Source organism: Hemitrygon akajei, chromosome 5 (assembly GCF_048418815.1).
Source record: "Hemitrygon akajei chromosome 5, sHemAka1.3, whole genome shotgun sequence".
NCBI classification, from domain to species: domain Eukaryota; kingdom Metazoa; phylum Chordata; class Chondrichthyes; order Myliobatiformes; family Dasyatidae; genus Hemitrygon; species Hemitrygon akajei.
The window spans coordinates 109,698,972-109,722,683 of NC_133128.1; the positions used below are offsets into that span (position 1 = coordinate 109,698,972).

At 44.2% G+C, this 23,712-nt stretch overlaps 1 protein-coding gene across 1 annotated transcript in view; it reads right to left on the reverse strand.

The window, feature by feature from the left end:
- Positions 1-23,712, reverse strand: part of wnt10a (wingless-type MMTV integration site family, member 10a) — a 202,239-nt gene that overhangs the window by 107,180 nt on the left and 71,347 nt on the right. The window contains exon 3 of the mRNA XM_073046174.1: positions 8,944-9,317. Within this exon, the coding sequence (XP_072902275.1) occupies positions 8,944-9,317 (374 nt within the window). The remainder of the gene's footprint in view (positions 1-8,943; positions 9,318-23,712) is intronic.

A 23,712-nucleotide genomic window follows, 5' to 3' on the forward strand; every position in this document is an offset into this window, starting at 1 on the left:
ACTTGATAGAGGTGTACAAAATAATAAAAAGAAGATAGAATGAATAGCCTGAGAATTTTTCCAGGGCAGAAATGAGGGGGCATAATTTTAAGGTAATTGGAAGCAAGCATGAGGGGATGTCAGAGTTAGCTTTTGTACCCGGAGTGGTGGGTGGGTGGAACACACTGTTGGGGTGGTGGAATAGGCAGATACATTAGAGACATTTAAAAGACTCTTAGACAGGCATGTGGATGATAGAAAAAGGGGGGTCAATGTAGGAGGGAAAGTGAGATTGATCTTAGAGTAGATTGAAGGGTCAGTACAACTTATGGACCAAAGGACTTATCCAGTGCTGTAACTTTCTATGTTCTCTGAGACTCTGCCTGGTGTACCTGTTACTACAGTGTTGAGGTTTTCCTGGACCTGTGTCTCTGTTCCTTCCCTTCCTTATAGACATTCTGTTGATTCCAGAAACACAAGAAGCCCTCAGACACGGCACTGGGGACAGGTTAGCAGTGCAACAGAAGAACACCCTCGGGAGCAGCGAAGTTGGCAGGCATTGAGCCTGTAGAAATGACAGCAAGCTTGAGTACAGAGAACATCCGTGTGCATTTGTTCTTCCTCCTGTGTATGTATGAGTACACGCATCTCAGTTTGTCTGTGTGTGTTTGAATGTGTATATATGTAGATGCATGTGTTTATGTGCGCATTTGCACGTTTGTGTACTATAACTGTGTGTATATGTTTGTGCATGTACCTGTTTGTGTGTGTGAGTACATGTGCGTGTATCTGTGATGTGTATGTGTGTGCATGAATGCGTGCACATGCGTGCAAGTTGTGTGAGTTGTGGATGTGTGAGTGTGCGAGTGTGTGTGTGTGTGTATGTGTGTGTGTGTGAGTGTGTGTGTGTGTATGTGTGTGTGTGTGTGTGTGTGTGTGTGAGTGTGTGTGTGTGTGTGTGTATGTGTATGTGTGTGTGTGTGTGTGTGAGAGTGTGTGTGTGTGTGTGTGTGTGTGTGTGTGTGTGTGTGTGTGTGTGTGTGTGTGTGTATGTGTGTGTGTGTGTGCGTGAGTGTGTGTGTGTATATATGTTGTTTTACAGCCCTGAGAAGCAGTCCATGAGTTGGGGATGGGAAGGAAGGGCAGAGCATTTTTCTGCTTCCCGTCTGTTTGAAGTTCCTAATGGTTTGCACACTCAACATCTGTTACCGAACAGCAGACACCAACTAATTAGTGCTTTTAGCAGGGCCGGGCAGCGTGAGAACCAAAGGGTGGGATCAAGGTCGATGGCAGAAAACTTACAAAAAAATAAAATAGAAGAGAAATTCAGAAGGGGAGGAAGCAGGTGACAGGCCTAACTGAGGCTGGGACAATCTGATCTGGATGGAGATTCCACATTCACTCCTTTCAAATGCTGATCAAATCCATGGGTGATAAATTCTAATCCAGACTAATCTGTGTTACCGGGAAAACGCTGCACTTTATTTTGTCGTTATTATAAAAATGTCCTCACACTAAGTTCAACAGTTGCAGGACCTCAGTGGGTGGAGTTGTATCAGTGGAGGGAAAGGATGTTTCAGGTCCCCCCCCCCCCCACTCCCCACTCCCCACAGATGTTGTTCAACACACCAAGTTCTTCCAGCAGATTGTTTGTTACTCCAGGTGCCAGCATCCACAGTCCCTTGTCTCTTCAGAAACAATTGCAATTGTTTTTTATTAATCATGATAAAGATTGGCACATACGACAAAATGTGTCACTTGCATCGAGAGTGTTCTGGGGGCAAGTGACATCAGGCTTCTGCGGCATGCCCACAACTCACTAACCCTAACCCTTTGTCTTTGGAATGTGAGAGGATATCGGAACACCTGGACGTGGGGAGAATGTACTAACTCCTTATGGATAGTGGCAGGAATTGTACCCTGAGCTTAGAGCTGCCACTGTAGAGCATAACGGTATTGTGCCATCTCGATATGGGCAAGCTCCATGCAATATGCGATGTGCAACCTTTGTTTTTATAAAGTTTGCATATTAGTGTCAAGGTACCTTGAATGCAAACTGATGTTTTGAATGATGTTGAGTCTTGCTCAGACTGGATCTGATGTGTTCAATTCTGGAGACTAGATCTGGTGTACAAAATGTTTCATTGGATGGGATGGAGCAGTCACTGGCACTTAAAACCCTAAACTGTGAGCCCTGCTGAAGCTTGAATTCCACTCTGAAGATTGCCTGGTGTATAAGCAGTGCAACATGTTGAAATTGCTTAATGTGGTAGATATAGAGAAGGTGTTCCCTCTGCCTGAGCATCAAGAAACATTGTGTTAACAGCTTAAAATTAGAGAGAGGCTACTCTGAAGTAAAATCAGGAAAAAATTCTGTCTTACTCATAGTTTAGAGGAGAACTTCCACAAAACGTCCAAGCATTTGAGTACAATTGGGGATTTCGCACTGAGATTGATCTTTTTTTTTTGTTTGATGAAGGTACCAAGGGATACGAAGCAAAGAAAGATAAGTGATTGAAATCAGATGGAGTGTAATTGAAGGAGAGAGCAGCTCGAGGGCCTAAACAGCCCATGAACAGTTCCTGTAATGTCTCTGTTCTTAGAGCAGGGCAGAAAACCACAGACACACAGCTCAATCATTTCTAGTAGCGCACACAAAGTGCTGGAGGAACTCAGCTGTTTAGGCAGCATCTATGGAAAGAAGTAAGTAGTAGATATTTAAGCCTGAGACCCTTCATCAGGACTCTTGGCCCGAAGCATCAGCCCTAATCCGCTGAGTTCCTCCAGAATTCTGTGTGGATTCTCTGGATTTCCAGCATCTGCAGAATCTCTTGAGTTTATGTGTTGTGGTTCTGCCCAAGTGGTTTCTCAGCCTTTGGCCTGATGGTTGGCGGCTTGTTGCCCTATGTTTTTTTTAATTTTTTCCACAGGGAATGAATTGGTGAAGGAGTTACATATAAATGTGCGTTAAATTAAAAAATATTTTTTACAGACATGGGAAGTTGTGCAGTTTTTCTGTTCTCTGCACCAATCTAGACAACAACAACTATTTCACCACATGTCACATAGGCACTCAAGGGTTGTGCCATGATGACACAGCAGTTTTGAGTGACTCTGGCAGGGAAAGGATCCAGTTAAAAATAAAGACGGCAATTTTCTTTATTTGTCACATGTACATCGGAACATACAGTGAAGTGAATCATTTGACACAGAGCACCAGGGGCAGCCCACAAATGAGACCATGCTTCCAGTGCCAACTACTTACTAACTCTAACATGTATGTCTTTCGGATATGGGAGGAAACCAGAGCACCTGGAGGAAACCAAAGCAGTTATGGGGAGTTATGTATGACTCTTTACAGGCAGCTGCGGGAATTGAACCACAGAAAAGTGTTATACTAACCACTACGCTACTGTGCCATGCAGTCAAAAAACCTGGTACTGAATCTATTACTGAGGAAGGTGTTAAGGTTCCTTCTGGCTTCTGGTAGATCAGGCAGCAGAGAGACAGACACCATTTGGTCATGGCCAATCCATTTTCCCTCTAAACCCCATTCTCCTGCCTTTGCCATTTAAGGTCCTGGCCTAAGTAACAACACCAGAACTCGACAGAATCAGGAGAAAGCCTGAGAAGTCGTCAACTTGCCCAGTCAGTACTGCAGCTTGATTTATAATGACAGTCTTACTGCAAGGTGGTGAAACATTGATGCATGCCAGTGCCTACAGTTCATTGGAAGTTTGTGGCAATCTGCGATGTCACTAAAGACTCTAGCAAACTTCTACAGATGGAGAGCATTCTAACTAGTTGTATTATTGTCTGGATGGAGACGCCAATGAACAGGACTGGAAAAAGCTGCAGAGGGGTGTAAAACTCAGCCAGTTCCTTCATGGGCACCAACCTCCCACCATCAAGGACATCTTCAATAGGCAGGGTCTTAAGAAGGCACCATCAGGGAGGAAAGACACACACTCAAAGTTTTAGGAACACCTTCTTAGACTATAAGACATATGTGCAGATTTAGACCATTCAGTCCATTGAGTCTTCTCCACCATTTGGTCATGGCTGATCCACCTTCCCTCTAAACCCCATTCTCCTACCTTCTCCATGTTGCCTTTCACGCCCTGACTTACCAAGAATCTATCAACCTCTGCCTTAAATACACCCAATGACCTGGCCTCCACAGCTGCCTGTGGTATTGAAATCCACAGATTCACCTCCCTTTAGCTAACAAAATTTCTCCTCATCTTTGTTCTAAATGGACATCCCTGGTTTCTGAGATTGTGCCCTCTGGACCTAGATTCCCCAGTACAGGAAGCATCCTCTTCACATCCAGCGAAACTAGCCCTTTCAACATTCTATAGGTTTCAACGAGATCCCCTTCATTCTTCTGAATTCCAGGGAGTACAGGCACAGACACTTCAAAAGCTCCTCATCTGATATTCCTTTCATTCCCAGAATCACTTTTGTGAACCTCCTTTGAACCCTCTCCGATGTCTGTACACTGTTTCGTAGATAAGGGGCCCAAAACTGATCACGCACTCCTAGTGAGGCCTCACGAGTGCTTTATAAAGTCTCAACATTACATCCTTGTTTCTGTATTCTAATGCTCTCGAAAATAATGCTAACATTGCATTTGCCTCCATCACCACCCACCCAAGTTAACCTGCAAATTACCCTGCAGGATAACTCTCAAGTCCCTTTGCACCTTGGATTTTTGAATTTTCTGTCCATTTAGAAAATAGTCTATGCTTTTGTTCCTTCTATCAAAGTGCACAGTCATACTCTTCCCAACACTGTATCAACACATACAAAAGCTGGATGAACTCAGCAGGTCGGGCAGCATCCGTTGAAATGAGCAGTCAATGTTTTGGGCCGAGACCCTTCGTCAGGACTGAAGAAGGAGGGGGCAGGGACCCCATAAAGAAGGTGGGGAGGAGAGTGGAAGGTGCCAGGTGAAAAACCAATCAGAGGAAAGATCAAGGGGTGGGGGAGGGGAAGCAGGGAGGGGATAGGCAGGAGAGGTGAAGAAGGAATGAAAGGGGAAAGCACTATGGGTAGTAGAAGAAGGCAGAGTCATGAGAGGTGATAGGCAGCTGGAAGAGGAGGCAGAGTGAAAGTGGGATGGGGGAAGGGAGAGGGATGGAATGACCGGAAGTTGGAGAATTCGATGTTCATACCAAGGGGCTGGAGGCTACCCAGACGGTATATGAGGTGTTGCTCCTCCAACCTGAGTTTGGCCTCATCATGACAGTAGAGGAGGCCATGTATGGACATATCTGAATGGGAATGTGAAGCAGAGTTGAAGTGGGTGGCAACCGGGAGATACTGTCTGTGTGGCGGACGAAGCTGCTCACCGAAGCGGTCCCCCAATCTGCGTCGGGTCTCGCCGATGTAGAGGAGGTCGCACCAGGAGCACCGGATGCAATAGATGACCCCAACAGACTCACAAGTGAACAGACTCCCAATACTGTATTCTGTCTGCCAAATTCTCTTAATCTGTCTAAGTCCTCTGTAGCCTCTCTACTTCCTCAGCACTACCTGCCCCTCCACCTATCTTCGTATCATCCTCAAACTTGGCTACAAAGCCATCAATTCCATATTCAAATCATTAACAGAATATGTAAAAAGAAGCAATCCCAACATAGACCCCTGTCGAACACCACTAGTCACAAGAACCCAATCAGAAAATGTTACAGTTATTCCCATTTTTTGCCTCCTGCCAATCAGTCAATGCTCTATCTTTGCTGGTATCTTTCTTGTAGTACCATGGGCTCTTAACTTCTCAAGCATCCTCATGTGCAGCTCCTTGTCAAAGGCCTTCTGAAAATCCAAGTACACAGCATCCACCCATTCTCCTTTGTCTATCCTGCTTGTTATTTCTGCAAAGAATTCCAACAGATTTGTCAGGCAAGATCTTCCCTTGAGAAAACCATGCTGAATTTGGCCTGTTTTACCATGTGCCCCCAAGTACCCCCAAAAACCCTTTTCAACAACCTATTCCAACATCTTCCCAGCTACTGAGGTTGGACTAACAGGTCTATAATTAATTTCCTTTCATCTTCCTCCTTTCCTTCTTTAAGACTGGAGTGATATTTGCAATTTTCCAGTCCTCCAGAATCATTTCAGAATCTAATGATTCTTGAAAGATCATTACTAATGCCTCCACAATCTCTTCAGCCACCTCTTTCGGAACCCTCTGGTGTAGTCCATCTAGTCCTGGTGACTTATTTACCTTCAGACCTTTCACCTTCTCTACCACTTTCTCCCCAGCAATAGCAACTGCACTCACTTCTGCCCCCTGACACTTTAGAATGTACTGCCTACCGTGAGTGTCATCCACAGTGAAGACTTGATGAAAAATACTTATTCAGTTCAGCCGCCATTTCCTTGTCCCCCATTATTACCTATCCCGTGTCATTTCTGGCTTTCTGATATTTACTCTTGCCTCTCTTTTAATCTTTATATATGTGAAAAAACTTTTGGTATCCTCTTTGATATTACTGGCTAGTTTACCTTAATATTCCATCTTGTTCTTATGGCTTTTTAAAGTTATTTCTGTTGTTTTTTTAAAAGCTTCCCAATCCACTAACTTCTCACTAATTTTTGCTCTATTATATGCCCTCTCTTTTGCTTTTATGTTGGCTTTAATTTCCCTTGTCAGCCTTTAGAATACCTCTTCTTCTTTGGGGTGTATCTGTACTGGGTCTTCTGAAATACTCCCAGAACTCCAGCCATTGCTGCTCTACTGTCATTCCTGCTAGTGTCCATTTCCAGTCAACCTTGGCCAGCTCCGCTCACACCTCTGTAATTCCCCTTACTCCACCGTAATGCTGATACATTGGACTCTATCATATTATGATCACTGCCGCCAAAAGGCTCCTTTTCCTTTAGCTCCCTGATCAAATCCAGTTCATTACAAAACTCACAATCCAGAATAGCTGATCCCCTAGTGGGCTCAACCACGAACTGCTCTAAAAAGCCATCTTGTAGGCATTCCTCTTGGGATTGAAATTCAGCACCAACCTGATTTTCCCAATCTACTTGCATACTGAATTCGCTCAGACTATTGTAACATTGCTCTTTTGACATGCATTTTCTATCTCCCGTTGTAATTAGTAGCCCTCATCCAGGATACTGTTTGGAGACCTGTATATAACACACATCAGGGTCTTTTTACTCTCGCAATTTTTTGACTCTACCCACAATGTTTCTACATCTTCCAAACCTATGCCACTTCTTTCTAAGGATTTGGTTTCATTTTTCACTGCTGTTGCTTGTATACTGACGGCCCCCTGCTTAGTCCTAGTACTCTGTTTTTAATCCCCCTGCTAAATGAGTTGAAACTCTCCCAACAGTTAGAGCAAACCCGCCTCAAGGATATCGGTCCCCCTCGGGTTCAGGTGTAACCCATCCCTTTTGTACAGAAGAGATCCTAATGATCCAGAAATCTGAAACCCTGCCCTCTGTTCCAGTGCCTCAGCCAAATCTGCCAAATCTTCCTACTGTTACCCTCACTGGCATGTAGCACAGGCTGCAATCCAGAGATTACTACCCTGGAGGTCCTGCTTTTCAGCTTTCTTCCCAGCTCCCTAAATTTGCTCTTCAGGACCTCCTCCCTTTTCCTACCTGTCATTGGCTGCAATATATACCAAGACTTCTGGCTGTTCTCCCTTCCCCTTTAGAATGCTGTGGACCTGATCCAAGGCAACCCTGACAGTAGCTGCTGGGAGGCAAAATACCATCTGGGTGTCTCTATCTCGTCCACAAAATTTAATGTCTACTCCCCCTAAATATGGAACCCCCTATCATTAATGCTGTCCTCCTAATTTCCCTTCTAAGCCTTAGGGCCAGAATCAGTGTCAAAGGCTCTGTCACTGTGTCTTCCCCTGGCAGGTCCCCCAACAGCATCCAAAATTATATATCATTGAGGGGAAGGGCCAAAGGAGTATCTGCATGGGCTGTCCATTTCCCTTCCTCTCCTGGTGGTTAGCCACCTTAGGGGTGACTACCTCGCTGTAGCTCCTATCTATCATCTCAGTTTTCCTTCCGCTTCAGCCAAAGGTCATTGAGCTGCAGCTCCATTTCCTGAACGTGCTCTCTGAGGAGCTACGTCGTGGTGCACCTGATGCCCATGTGGAGGTTTCCCAGAATTCCCCCCTCACATATCGAACACAGCACAGCCCCTGGAGCCATCCTCACTGCTCTATGTACTAACAGTTGAAGAATGATGAAAAAGAAACCTACCTAATACGTACCTTGCCCAAGTCTCTTCTTACCGAAGCCTGATGAGCCGAAGCCTCCCCACTCTCACCACGGCCGCTCCACTTGTCCCTGCCTCATTTTGATTTGCCCTTGTTAATTAATTGTTATTTTGTTGGGCTGCCAGAAGATGCCAAAAGCCCATGAGTGCTCGTTATTTAAACCTCATTCACGGATTATGAGTTGGCTCCTCTGTCTCTCTGGGCTGCTGAGAAACCGCCGAAAGATTTCTGAATTGCCCATAAACCCATACTCCAAACGTGGTCTGACCAATGCCTCAGCATTACACCCTTGCTTTCATATTCTAGTCCGCTCAAAATGAATGCTGACATTGCATTTGACTTCTTTGCTATTGACTCAACCTGCAAGTTAATCTTTAGGGAATCCAGCACAAGGGTTTCCAAGCCGCTTTGCAACACCAGTTTCTGAATTTGTTGCCCATTGTTCCCACCTTTATTCCTTCTACCAAAGTGCATGACCGCACACTTCTCATCTGTATGGATGGCATGTGTACAATGATCTGTTTGGAAGAGAGACAACATGGATGGCTTTTCACTGTACCTCAGTACATGCGACAATATTAATGTTCTGTCCTCAGGTCCCAATTGATAGTTTGCCTTCTTCGTTCTCTCTGGTGTGTGGGGGTGGGGGGGGAGAGAGAGAGAGAGAGAGAGAGAGAGACTGTATACAAATGCAGATCCTTACCTGCCTTCCCACCCTGTTGTTGTGCAGCCGCATCCTGGAATGGATGTCCTTATATGTTTCACGGGAATCCAAAAAGTCCCTTGAGAATTTCTCCCCATACTCCACGTCGGGGCTGCAGCCTCCCCACTCCCAGGAATCCTGAGGCCCCGGCAGTTCCCCCGGCAATGGCTCCAGCACCCCGTGCACCATGCCCTTTCCCCGGTTCAGGGCCTCCAGCTGCAGACGGTTCAGCTTGAGCCTGAACGCCTCCTCGTCCCCTCGGCGCTGGTCATCGCAGCTACAGGCCTTCAGCTTGCCCAGGCTGCAGGCGTTTGAGACGGCGTGAACCACTCCTGCCGCTGCAATGGCGTACGCATAAGCACTCTCCTTGAAGCCTGTACAAAGAAGTTTGCACGCAATTAGAGGTGTGCACATAATGGCGATAGAAACAAAATAGCAGACAGCTACTGTCATAAAGACAGCTGTTGGCACACTGGCCTTCATAAATCAAAGTATTAGTGGAGTTGTGATGTTATGTTGAAGTTGTATAGGATGGTGGAGAGACCTACCTTGTAGTATTATGTGCAGTTCTGGTACAGGAAAATAAGATTGAAAGAGTGTAGAGATATTTTACGAGGATGTTGCCAGGGCTTGAGGACCTGAGTTATAGGGTAAGGTTAGAGTCGTAGAGTCATTGAAGACTCCTGCACTGAAACTAGACCTTCAACCCAAGTAAACTGTACTGAACCATTAACCTGCCTATTCCCATCGACCTGCACCTGAACCATAGTCTTTCAAACCCTCTCATCCATGCACCTATCCAAATTTCACTTAAATGTTCAAATCGACCCTACATCCACCACTTGTGCTGGCAGCTCATTCCATACTCTCACCACCCTCTGAGTGAGAAAGATCCCCATGTTCCTCTTTTACCCTTTACCCTTTTACATTTCACCCTTGACCCATAACCTCTAGTCTCAGCCAACCTCAGTGGACAAAACCTGCTTGCATTCACCTTATCTATACTCATCATAATTTTATATACCTCTATCAAATCTCCCCTCAGTCTTCTACACTCCAGGGAATATTGTCCTAACCTATTCAACTTTTGCCCCATAACAGGTCCTCAAGTCCCAACAGCATCCTTGTAAATTTTCTCAGCACTCTTTCAATCTTTACATCTTTCCTATAGGTAGGTAACCAAAACTGGACACAATACTCCAAATTAGACCTCACCAGCACATTATACAATCTCAATATAATAGTACTTTGATCTATGAAGGCCAATGTGCCAAAAGCTGTCTTCATAGCCCTATCTACCAGTGATGCCACTTTCAAGGAATTATGGATCAATATTCCCAGATCTCTCTGTTCTACTGCACTCCTCAGCGCCTTACATTCACTGTGTAAGACCTATCCTGGCTGGTTCTTCCAAATGCTACACCTCACACTTGTCTGTATTAAATTCCACCTGCCATGTTTTAGCCCATTTCACCAGCAGGTCCAGATCACACTGTAAGTTGTCTGCTACACCCCCAGGCTTGGTGTCATCCACAAAACTGATGATCCAGTTTTCCACATTATCATTCAGATCATTGATATAGATGTCAAACAACAACGGGCCCAGAACCGATCCCTGCGGCACACCACTGGTCACAGACCCTCAGTCAGAGACGCAGCTATTTACAACCACTCTTCAGCTTCTTCAACAAAGCCAATGTCTATTCCAATTTACTACCTCGACTTGAACGCCGAGTGATTGAATGGCCTTCCATGCGAGACTGAGGAGGTGATAGATAGGAGCTACAGGAAGGTAGTCCTCCATGAGTTGCAGGGTGACTGTCAGGAGAGGGAAAGGAAATGGCAACCAGTGCAGAGTAGCCCTGTAGCCACTCCCCTCAATAATAAGATACCACTTTGAATCAGTTGAGGGGATGACCTACATGGGTGGGGGGGGGGGGGGGGTGGTGTCAGCAGCCAGGTCTCTGGCACTGAGGCTCAGAAGGGAAGGAGAAAGAAGAAGGCTGCAGTAGTGATACAGTATTCTATAGTTAGAGGAGGAAACACGAAATTCTGTGGATGTGAATGAGACAACTGTTGGTATGGTATGTTGCCTCACAGATGCCAGGATCAGGGAAGTCTCAGATCAGGTCCATGACATTCTAAGGGAGGGTGAGCAGTCAGAAGCCTTGGTACATTTTGGCACCAATGACATAGGTAGGAAAAGGGAGGAGGTTCTTAAGAGATAATTTAGGGAATTAGTTAGAAATCTGAGAAACAGGACCTCCCGGGTAGTAATTTCTGGATTGCTGCCTGTGCCATGCACCAGTGAGGATAAGAAGAGGATGATTTCACAGCTGAATGTGTAGCAAAGGAATTGGTGCATGGGGTAGGGCTTCATATTTTTGGATCAGTGGGATATCTTCTTGGGAAGGTATGACCTGTACAAAAGGGATGGGATACATTTGAACTCGAGGGGGATCAATACCTTCATGGGCAGGTTTGTTAGAGCTGTTGTGGGGGGGGGGAGGTTAAACCAATTTGGCAGGGGGATAGGAAAGGGCTGAGGATTGGGCAATTGGTATACAAGCACAGGCAGTGTGTAGTGAGACTATCAGGAAAGACAGGTAGATGATAGGGCAAAATTGCAGTCAGTGGCATGTAGTGTAATAGTGTAGTGTAGTGTAATAGTGTAGTGTAGTGTAATAGTGTAGTGTAGTGTAATAGTGTAGTGTAGTGTAATAGGGGGCAAAATCAAAAAGGGTGCTGGATGCAGGACTGAAGGAGTTCTACTTGTGCAATTTATGGAAAAAGGTAGATGATCTTGTAGCATAATTAAAGGTTGGTAGGTATGATGTTGTGGCATCATTGAATTGTAGTTAAAAGTGGATCATAGTTAGGAGATTAACATTCAAGGAGACACATTGTATCTAAAGGGCAAGCAGGTAGGGAAAGGGGATGGGTTGGCTCTGTTGGTAAAAATAAAATAAAATCCTTAGAAAGGTGTGACATAGAATAATGTAGAATCATTGTGGATAGAGTTAAGAAACTGCAAGGGTAAAGGTCCTGATGGGAGTTAAATACGGCCTCTGAACAGTAGCCAGGATGTGGGTTACAAACTACAACAGAAGATAGAAAATGCATGTCAAAAGGGCAATGCTACAATAGTCACGGGGATTTCAATATGCAGGTAGATAGGAAACCTCATGTTGGAGCTGGATCCCAAGAGGGAGAGTTTGTAGATTTCTTACAAGATGGTTGTTTAGAACAGCTTGTGGTTGAGCCCACTAGAAGATCAGCTATTCTGGATTGTGTGTTCTGCAATAAATCAGATTTGTTTAGGGAGTTTAAGATAAAGGAACCCTTAGGAGACAGTGATCATACTATGACAGAGTTCACCCTGCAATTTGAGAGAGAGAGGCTAAAGTCAGATGATTCAGTATCAGTGGAGTAAAGGGATTTACAAGAGGCATGAGAGAAGACCTGATCAAAGTTCATTGGAAGGCGACACAAGCAGGGATGATGGCAGAACAGCAATTGTTCCCAAAGATGAAGAAGTATTTGAAAGGCAGGACAATGCAACCATTGCTGACAAGGTATGTCAAAAACAATATAAAAGCAAAAGAGATGGTCCATAACACTGGACAACAAACATTTTCGTCCTGAATATTTTTGGTGTATCTTATGGATTTTGGATTGCTGATTATGAAAATCACCACGAAACTTAGTTATTACACACCATTTCTCAGAAAACACCTGTGATTGTTATTTCAATTCATAATTGCAGTCAATTAAAATGTTGCACACAATGTAAACTGAGAAGTTTTCTCTCTTGTCCAGGCATACCTGGGCATGTTTAGGCAGGGGGGATGCTGCATGGCAGGACAGGTTTTAGAAAGGCTATCTCTCTCTCTCTCTCTCTCTCTCTCTCTCTCACTCTCTCTCTCTCTCTCTCTCTCTCTCTCTCTCTCTCTCTCTCTCTCTCTCTCTCTCTCTCTCTCTCTCTCTCTCTCTCTCTCTCTCTCTCTCTCACACACACACACATACTCTCTGATTCTAGAGGGTAGTAATAGGGATGAACTACATAAATCAGCATTTTATATCCGTCTTTGCTGCAACCACGCTAGCAGTATGCCAGAATTTCAAGTGTCTGAGGTCAGAAGTGAATGAAACTGCTATTAGTAGGGAGAAGGTGTTTGGGAAACTGAAGGGTTAGGAGGCAGATAGGTCACCTAGACCAGATGGATGACATCTCAGAGTTCTGAAAGAGGTAGCTGAGGAGATAGTGGAGGCATTAGTAATGATCTTTCAATAATCACTAGCTTCTGGAATGGTTCAAGAGGAATGGAAAATTGTAAATAACACTCCACCTTTTAAGAGAGGGAGGCAGAAGAAAGGAAATTATCGGCTATTTAGAGAGACCTCAGTGGCTTGGAAGATGTTGGAATCAATTGTTAAGGATGTATTTTTGGGGTACTAGGACAATTACTTAGCTGGAAGGGTGATGGAGGGTTATGGTCTAGATGTAGGTCAGTGGAATGATGCAGAATAATCCTTCAGCATGGATTGAAAGATGTATATAACATAGGACACACCATTCTCTCCATGATTACAGTGTTAAACAAAATGCCGAATTAAATTTAATGACTTACATTTACCATGTCAGAGTATGGAAATGAGATAGAGAGCTTACTGGCTTGGTATCATTTCAACCTCCTTTCCCTCAACATCAATAAAAGACAGTGCACATGCTCCTGTCTATATCAATGGTGTTGAGGTTGAGCAGGTAGAGAGCTTCAAGGTCTGAGTAGTGAAGATCGCCAATAGCCTGTCCTGGCCCAACCACGTTGATGCCACAGCCAGGAAAGCTCACCAATATCTCAACTTCCTTAGAGGTTAAAGAAACCTATCATATCGCCAGCGACAATGATTATTGAAGAACTATCGAAAGCATTCTGCTTGGCTGCATAACAGCTTGATATAGCACCTTCTTTACACATGACCACAAGAAACTGTGGAGAGCTGTGGACATAGCTCAACACGTCACTCCTTCTCTACCACCTGCCCCACACCCCTCCCATGGCACTCCACCCTCACCATTCCCAACATCCTTTCCTCCCACCAGATTTACAAACTCACTTGGACTTCAAAATCCTACCATGTATGAATGCTGTTAAGGGTCCTGCCATTAACTGTATACTTTTCTATTCCATTTACCTCCATGAGGACAAAACCTCAGACTTGCTTGAATTAAACTCCATCTGCCATTTCACCACCCAACTCTGTAGCTGATGTATACTCAGTGGCCACTTTATCATGTACCTTCTGTGTCTAATAAAATAGCCACTGAGTGTATGCTCATGGTTTTCTGCTGCTGTAGCCCATCCACTTCAAGGTTCAACATGTTGTGCTTTCAGAGATGCTTTTCTGCACACCACTGTTGTAATGTGTGGTTATTTGAGTTACTGTCACCTTGTTGCCAGCCTGAACCAGTCTGGCCATTCTCCTCCGACCCCTTTCATTAACAGGCACTTTTCACCCTCAGAACTGCCGTTCACTGATGTTTTTTGGTTTGCCTTTTGTACCATTCTCTGTAAACTCGAGAGACTTCTATGTGAAAATGCCAGGAAATCAGCAGTTTCTGAGAAACTCAAACCGCCACATCTGGCACCAATAATCATTCCACCGTCATCAAAGTTACTTAGATCATATTTCTTCCTCATTTTGATGTTTGGTCTGAAAAGCAGCTGACAGTTTTCCACATAGACAGTTATTACCCTTCAACAACAAGTCTCCTGAATCAGTGTGGTTAACTTCACTCACCTCAACACTAAACTGATTCCACAACTCAAGTTCTCAGCATTATTTGTTTATTTTTTTAAAATTTAGTAGAACAGGTCCTTCCAGCTCAACAAGCCAGACAACCCCAGCCAACCATCTATTTAACATTAGCCTAATCACAGGAAAGTTTACAATGACCAATTAACCAACTATCCAGTCCATCTTTGGAAAGTGGGAGGAGACCAGTGCGGCTGAACGAAACCCATAAAGTTAATGGGGGGAATGTACAGACTCCTTACAAATGCTGCCAGAATTGAACTCCAAAACTCCAAACTCTGGAATGTGCCAAGGTGTAATAGCATCATTCTAACCTATTATTATTTCTTTCTTTCTTTGTATTTACAGCGTGTCTTCCTTTGCACGTTGATTGTGTGTGTACTGTCTTTGCCTGTGTGTAGTTTTTCATTTATTCTATTGTATTTCTTTGTTCTACTAAGAATGCCTGTAAGAAAATGAAGTGGCGGAGAAGACTTGATGGGTCAAATGGCCTGACTTTGCTCTTTTATCTTATGATAACATAAGGCTTTTGCATGACAGTCACACAGAGAATATGGGTGCTGAAGGTGAGGGGTGGGGGAATCGAATATTCTCCACCTACAGACCTACCCTCTCCCAGCATAGTTAGGTGTCAAGCATCAATTAATATAAATATCTCTGAAGGAGATCACCAGAGAAGAGTGACTTCCACACCAGCATGGGAAATGTTGAATGTGGCAACGCACGTACGGAGAAATGTTAGCAATTTCCACAAGTGCTTTAACAAGGGGATCTGATACAACTGTGTGGCTTGCTGGCTAATTTAATATTCAATTATATTGATGAGGGTCTGGGGTAGCAAGTAAGCCTGGTTAGGTAAGCTATTAAATTTCTGAACAGTCCAGAAACTCATGAACACTACTTTGTTATTCCTGCCAATTTGTAGTCCTTCAACTCCCCCCACCTTCTTATTCTGGTTACTTCCCCATTCTGTTCTGGTTGTGATGAAGGGCCTCTTCATGAAATGTCGACTGTTTATTTCTCTCCATAGATACTGCCTGACCTGCTGAGTTCTTCCAATATTTTTGTGTGTTACTCTGGATTTCCAGCATTTGCAGAACCTTGTGTTCAAGCTAAGAAGTTAAGGCTCTTACCAACGTGTTAAGACCATAGGAGCATAAGATGTAGTAGCAAAATCAGGTCATTCAGCCCATCAAGTATGCTCCTCTATCCCATCAACCCTTTACCCTAATCCTAATGTCCAAGGGCCCACACACGCTAACTAACCATGGCCACACCACCACAAACCAGTTGACTTGTGTAAGGAGGAGTAAGATCCAATAAAGGCAAGTGTTGGACCTGGTTAACAAAGGTGTGGACCAGATCAAAGTGGTTGCTGACACTGAATCTCAAATGACGACATCAAGAAGCACAAATGGGATGGTTTTCCCACTGCCTGCATAATCTCAACCTCAACCTTTCCTCTCAACCTCATTTCCATTCCTTCTCCCTGTAACCTTTGTTACCGCGACTAATCAAGATCCTAATAAGGCCATAAGACATAGGAACAGAATCAGGCCATTTGGCCCACTGAGGCTGCTAAAGGTATCCTTCACGTCAGAATCTCTTGTGCTCTTGGTATTCCTTTCTATGTGCACTATTGATTTACTTCATAATTTTCATATCTTTGTACTGCACTGCTGCCACAAAACGAGACATTTCATATCATCAATGGTAATTCAATATGAATAAATCAGTTTCTGATTCTGATGTAATTTAAGGTGCCTTAGATAAACACAGAAGGCATGAAGGTCTAGACCAGCATATTGGTGACCTCTATGAGGATGGGCAAAGGAAATGCTCGTGGGCAATAACATGAGTGTACAGCATCTGGGCTTCTTCTGTACCGCTAAAACTGTGAGATCCTGTAGAAATGTTCTTTCTCTTGTTTGTTCAGTATGGTAAAGCTGACACACAGTATCTTTGATTCTGTTAACATCATGGTCACTGAGTTCCACGATCTGAGCAGGCAAGGTGACAACCAAGACTCACCAATAAATCAAAGACGGAATTCAGAAGGAAAAAAAATACTCTTCAATTATTGAATCACAGATGTGGGATGTTGCTGCTTTTATTGTCCATCCCTAACTACCTCTTGAACTAAAGAATCATTTAAGAGTTAGTCACATTGATAGGTCTGGGAATGGTATGGAATCGCTCTCTCTCTGAGGGACATTAGTGAACCAAGCAGGGTTGCAACATCAATAATAATTGTTATTCATCCATACTCATGTATACAGCCAAACAAAACATCATTCCTCCAGGGCCTAGACGTGAAGCCCAATACTGTATATATAGTCACACAAAGCATACAACTCACAGTTCTGATAGTCACAAAATGATATTAACATGAGTCCCTGAGTGGCATAGCATGAAGATTTAAGGTGCATGGGATGTTGGCCTGCAGCCACATTTCTGTAAGAACAAGCACACAGCAGTTCCTTATCTCACATCGGGTCAGCCATAGCCGAAGGCAATGGAGCAGACACTGTGGAGAAGCACTGATGGGAGGGAGAGCCCACTAACACAATCACTCGCTTTTGATGTATTTAATTGGAATCATGGAGCCATAGAGCAGTACTGCATGGATACAGGTCCTTCAGCCCAAACAGTCTCTGCTGACCATGGTGTTCAACCAAATTGTCTCAATTTTCTTCACTCAGCTCACTTCCCTCTACGTCCCATATCTCCATGTATATATCCAAGTGCTTCTTGAAAAAATACCATTGTGCATGATAAGAGCCATAGATGGAGTGGACAGCCAGAGACTTTTACCCAGGGTGGAAATGGCTAATAGGAGAAGAATAACTTTAAAGCATTGGGAGGAATGTATAGTAGATTGTCAGAGGCAGGTAGTTAACACAGATAGTCATAGGTGTGTGGAGCATGCTGCCAAGGGTAGTGGTAGAGGCAGATATATTTGGGACATTTAAGAGACTAAAGTGGATGAAAGAAATGTGGAGGGATATGTAGGAGGGAAGGGTTAGATTGATATTGGAATAGATTAGGTTTGGCACAACATTGTGGGCTGAGTAGCCTGTACTGTGGTGTAGTGGTCAATGTTCAATGTACCTACCTCACCACTTCCTCTGGCATATACTCTCTACCCTCGGCATGAAGAAATTGCCTTAAAGTTTTCCCCTCTCACCCTAAATCCATGGCCTCTAGATTTACCATCCACAATTTTAAACTCTTCCATAAGGGCTGCCCCCACATTCTCCTACATTACCAGGAATTATCTCGTAGAATGGTACAAGATCATTTTTGCATAGGTGAATGCGCTGTCTTTTTTTCCAGAGCTGTGCAGTCAAGAACTAGAACACATAAGAACATTTAAGGTGAAAGGAAAAGAATTAAGAAGAGCTTGAGGGGGGATGTTTTAAACAAAGGATGGAATCTATATAGAATAAGCTCCAAAGGAAGTAGTTGAGACAGTTACAATAACAACTTTTAAAAGGAAATTGGACAGGTACACTGATTGAAAATGTTTAGGAGATTACGGGTCAAATGTGGCAAGTGGGACTAACTTGGATGAGGGATATCTTGGTCTGCATTGGCCAGTCGGGCTGAACAGCCTGTGTCTGTTCATTATGGCTCCATGACTCCAGACGGTACGGCCAAGACCAGTGCTTCTGCTTCCTCGGGAGGCTAAAGAAATTGGGGAATTTTTATCAATGCACCATAGAAAACATCCTATCTAAATGCAGAGTGGCTTTGTATAGCAACTGCTCTGTGCAGGAGAGGGTTGTGGACTCTGTCATCACAGGAAACTAGCCTCCCCTCCATGAACTTTGTCGACATTTTTCACAGGCTCAGTAGAGCAGACAGCAAAATCAAAGAGCATGCCTATCCCACACAGTCTCTCTTAGGATCATCAAGCCATAAAACAAAGGAATATAATAGGCCATTCGGCCCATCGAGTATGCTATGCTATTCCATCATGGTTGATTTACTATCTCTTTCAACCCCATTTTCCTGCCTTACTCCCGTAATCTTTGACATCCTTACCAATTAAGAACCTATCAACCTTCACTTTAAATATACCCAATGACTGGCCTCCATAGCTTTCCGTGGCAAAGTCTTGCACAGATTCATCACCCTCTGGCTAAGTCATCTTGGTCTGCATACAATGGCCTGTTACTGAGCAGTATGACTCAAGACTGTGGACGCTGGGGCCAACAAAACTCACCAACACTTCTACTTCCGCAGGAAGCTAAAGAAATTTGGTATGTCCCATCAACCGTTACCAAGGCTCCATAGAAAGCATCCTATCTGGATGTGGCTGTTATCACAACTGCTCTGTCTGTGACCACAAGAAACTGCAGAGTTGTGGACAGAGTTCAACATATCACTGAAACCAGTGAAACAGTCCTCTAGGGACTCTGTTTACACTTATTGCTGCCTCAGTAAAGCAGCCAGTATACTCACAGACCCCACACATCCTGGACAACCTCTTCTCCCTCTTCCATCGGGATAAAGATACATAACTTTGAAAGTACGTACCACCCGGCTCAAGGACAGATTCTATCCCATTGTTATAAGACTGTGAAATGAGTCCTTAGTAGGGTAAGATGAATTCTTGACCTCAAAATCTACCTCATTATGATCTTGTTATTTCCACGCACTGCACTTTCCTTGTAATTTTATTCTGCACTGTTATTGTCTCACCTTGTTCAATGCAATGTGCAATGATTTCATTGTATGAGCAGTATGCAAGACAAAGCATTTCACTATCTCTACTACATGCTACCAATTCCAGTTCTAGACTGCTCAACGTCTCCCTATATCTCAAAGCTTCTTGTCCTGGCAATATCCTCGTAAATCTTTTCTGCTCAAGTACCCATGTAGAGGATTCAGACATCTCTGGATCAACAACGTTTCCCTTTGGATGCTTGCTTAATAGAACCACAGTATGTTACTATAAATTCTTTCTTCCTTTAAGTAAATGTCATCAAATTTTGCCAATTATAAATTGATGGTCTCCCTGGTCAAACTCTGCAGTCGGGACAAACAATCTGTCCCAGTTCACTTTATAATAAAGTGTTTGTAATTTCACCACCCCTCATTAAATCTACTCTTACCCCTGCTGCAATGGAAATAATTCCCATGTTTTGAGCCTCTCCTTATAATTTAACAGGAACTCAGAGCTTTTCTTAAATTGTAGTGCTGCTCTACATAATGATTTTTAGTTCAGGGGGAAGAAGCCAGTTCTCATCAGAGGATCTGAGGGTCAGCAACTTTAAATCCCTCAGTATCTTTGGTTCTCATACGGGAAACTGAGAAGGGGCGACAGGAAGTATTCACCCTCAGTTGTAGGAAGCAGGTACCTGGGTGACTGTCTGGAGAGGGGAAGGAAGTGGGCAGCTGGCAAGAGTACTACTCTGGCCATTCCCCTCAATAATAAATGTACAGCTTGGGAGACGGTTGGCAGAGATGACCTACCAGGGAGCTGCAGCAACTGGGTCTCTGACACAGAGTCTGCTGTTGTGTGGCTCAGAATGGAAACGGGGAGGAGAGGACTGTTGGGGGATTCCATAGAGAGAGGAGTGAACATGAGATTCTATGAAAGAGACACCCGACAGCATGTCCCTCCCAGGGTCTGGGTCAGTGGCATTCTACAGGGGGAGGGGGAGTAGCCAGAAGCCTTGGTACACACTGGCAGCAATGACAAGTAGGAAAAGGGAGGAGGTCCTGAAGAGACAATTTCAGGAGCTAGGTAGGAAGCTGAAAAACAACACCTCCAGGGTAGTAATCTCTGGCTTGCTGCCTGTGTCATGCACCATTGAGTGTAAGAATAAGATGATTTGACAGATGAAAATGTGGCTGATGAACTGGTTCAGGGGGCAGGGGTTCAGATTTTGGGATCACTGGAATCTCTTCTGGGGAAGGTATGACCGTACACAAGCAATGAATTACCCTGAACCCAAAGGGGCCAATATCCTTGCAGCTAGTTGTTTTTTTTTGCGGAGGGTTTAAAGGGGGATGGAAAACTGAGCGATAGGGCAGTTGGTATACAAACAGAGGCAGTGTGTAGTGAGACAGTTAAACCGAAATTGCAATCAGTGGCATGAGATGCAGTGTTACCTGGGGACAAATTGAAAAGGGTGGTTAATACAAAACTGAAGGTGTTATGAATGCACACAGTTTACAGAAAAAAGTAGATGATCAGTTAGAAATTGGCAGGCTGGGAGCTTAATATCCAAGGATACACATTGTATTGAAAGGACATTGAGGTAGGCAGAGGCTCCGTTGGCAAAAAAATGAAATCAAATCTTTAGAAAGAGGTGAAATAGGATTATAAGATGCATAATCATTGTGGATAAAGTTAAGGTAAAGCAAGGTAAAATGACCATTATGGACGTTATATACAGGCCTCCGAACAGTACCCAGGAAGATTAAAAAAACACATGCCAAAAGGCCAATAATACGATTGTCATTGGGGATTTCAATATAAAGGTAGACTGGGAAAATCAAGTTGGTACTGGTTTTGGATTCTAAGAGAAAAAAATTGTAGTAAGCCTACGAGATATCTTTTTAGAGCAGCTTGTGGTTCAGCCCACTCGGGGATCAACTATTCTGGATTGCTTATTGTGTAATCAGCTGAACTTGATTAGGGAGCTTAAGGTAAAGGAACTCTTAGGAGGCAGTGATCATAACATGAGTGAATTCATGGCATCAGATGTATCGGCATTACAGTGGGGTAAATGGAGTTACAGAGGCATGAGAAAGAAGCTGGCCAAAGTTGATTTCAAGGGGACATGTACAGGGATTGCGGCAGAGCAGCGATAGCTGAAGTTTCTAGAGCAATTTGTAAGGTGCAAGATAGATAAATAACAAAGAAGAAACAATAATATAAAGGCAGGGTAATGCTACCACGGCCGGCAAGGGAAGTCAAAGCCAACATAACAGCAAAGAGAGGGCATATAGTAGAATAAAAGTTAATGAAAGTTAGAGGATTGGAAAGCTTTTTAAAAAAACAACAGGAAGCAACTAAAACACCAGAAGGAGGGAAAGATGACATATGAAGGTAAGCTAGTCAATAACATCAAAGAGGATCGCAAAAGTTTTTTCCAGAAGCATAAAGAGTAAAAGAGGGGCAAAAGTAGATATTGGACCACTGGACAATGATGATGTAGAGATAGCAATGGGGGTCAGGAAATGGCAGACAAACTAAGTAGGTACTTTGCTTCAGTTTTCACTGTGGAAGGGTCAGGCAGAATGCCAGAAGTGAGTGCAGTTGTTATTACTAGGGAGAAGGTGCTTGGGAAGCTGAAAAGTCTGAAGGCAGAAAAGTCACCTGGACCAGATGAACTAACCCCAGGGTTCTTAAAGAGCTAGCTGAAGATATTGTGGAGGCATTAGTATTGATCTTTCAACAATCATTAGATTCTGGCCATAGTTCCAGAGGACAGGAAAATTGCAAACATCACTGCAATCTTCAAGATGTGAGGATGGTCCACGATAGGTCATATGAGCAGCTGTTGAATATCACAAGTCCTGGCTATGCAACCTTTGACGCCAGACATACAATCTCTGAAGTGTATTGATAATGGCAGGTGTCACTCATCTTGAGCAGCTACTGCTCAGAAGAAAGCAACAGCAAATCACTTCTGTAGAAAAATTAGCCGAAAACAATTGTGGTCATGGAAAGATCATGATTGACCACATCATACAACACAGCAAGTAACAAACAAATTTTGACAAGGTGCCATACATAAGCCCAAAAAACATAGGAGCAGAGTTAGGGCATTTGGCCCATTGTATCTGCTCCATCATTTCATCATGCTCTCAACCCCAGTCACCTGCCTTCTACTCATAACATTTCATGGCCTAACTTATCAAAAATCTAACCTCCTCTGTCTTAAATACACCCAATGACCTGGCCTCCACAGCCACTGCTGGCAACAAATTCTGCAGATTTCCCACCGACTGACTGAAGAAATTCTCCATCATCTCCATTCTAAATGGAAGTCCTTCTATTCTGAAGTTGTTCCCTCTGGTCCTAGACTCCTCCAGTATAGAAACCATCCTCTTCACATCCTCTCCATCTAGGCCATTCAGCATTTCATGTGAGAGCCTACAGACCCTCACAGCTACCTGGACTATTCCTCTTCCCACCCTGTCTTTTGCAAAAATGCTATCCCCTTCTCACAATTCCTCCGTCTCTGCCGCATCTGTTCTCAGGATGAAGCTTTTCATTCCAGGGCGAAGGAGATGTCTTCTGTTTTTAAACAAAGGGGCTTCCCTTCTTCCACCATCAACTCTGCTCTCAAACACATCTCTCCCATTTCCCGCACATCTGCCCTCACCCCATCCACCCACCACCCCACTTGGGATAGGGTTCCCCTTGTCCTCACCTACCACCCCACCAGCCTCCAGGTCCAATGTATAATTCTCCGTAACTTCCGCCACCTCCAACGGGATCCCACTACCAAGCACATCTTTCCCTCCCCCCCTTTCTGCTTTCCGGAGGGATCACTCCCTACGTGACTCCCTTGCCCACTCGTGTCCCCCCCCCCCCATCCCTTCCCACCAATCTCCCTCCTGGCACTTACCCTTGTAAGCGGAACAAGTGCTACGCCTGCCCTTACACTTCCTCCCTCACCACCATTCAGGGCCCCAGACAGTTCTTCCAGGTGAGGCGACACTTCACCTGTGAGTCGGCTGGTGTGGTATACTGCGTCCGGTGCTCCTGTTGTGGCCTTTATATTGGTGAGACCCGACGCAGACTGGGAGACCGTTTCGCTGAACACCTACGCTCGGTCCGCCAGAGAAAGCAGGATCTCCCAGTGGCCACACATTTTAATTCCACGTCCCATTCCCATTCTGATATGTCTATCCATGGCCTCCTCTACTGTCAAGATGAAGCCAAACTCAGGTTGGAGGAACAACACCTTATATACCGGCTGGGTA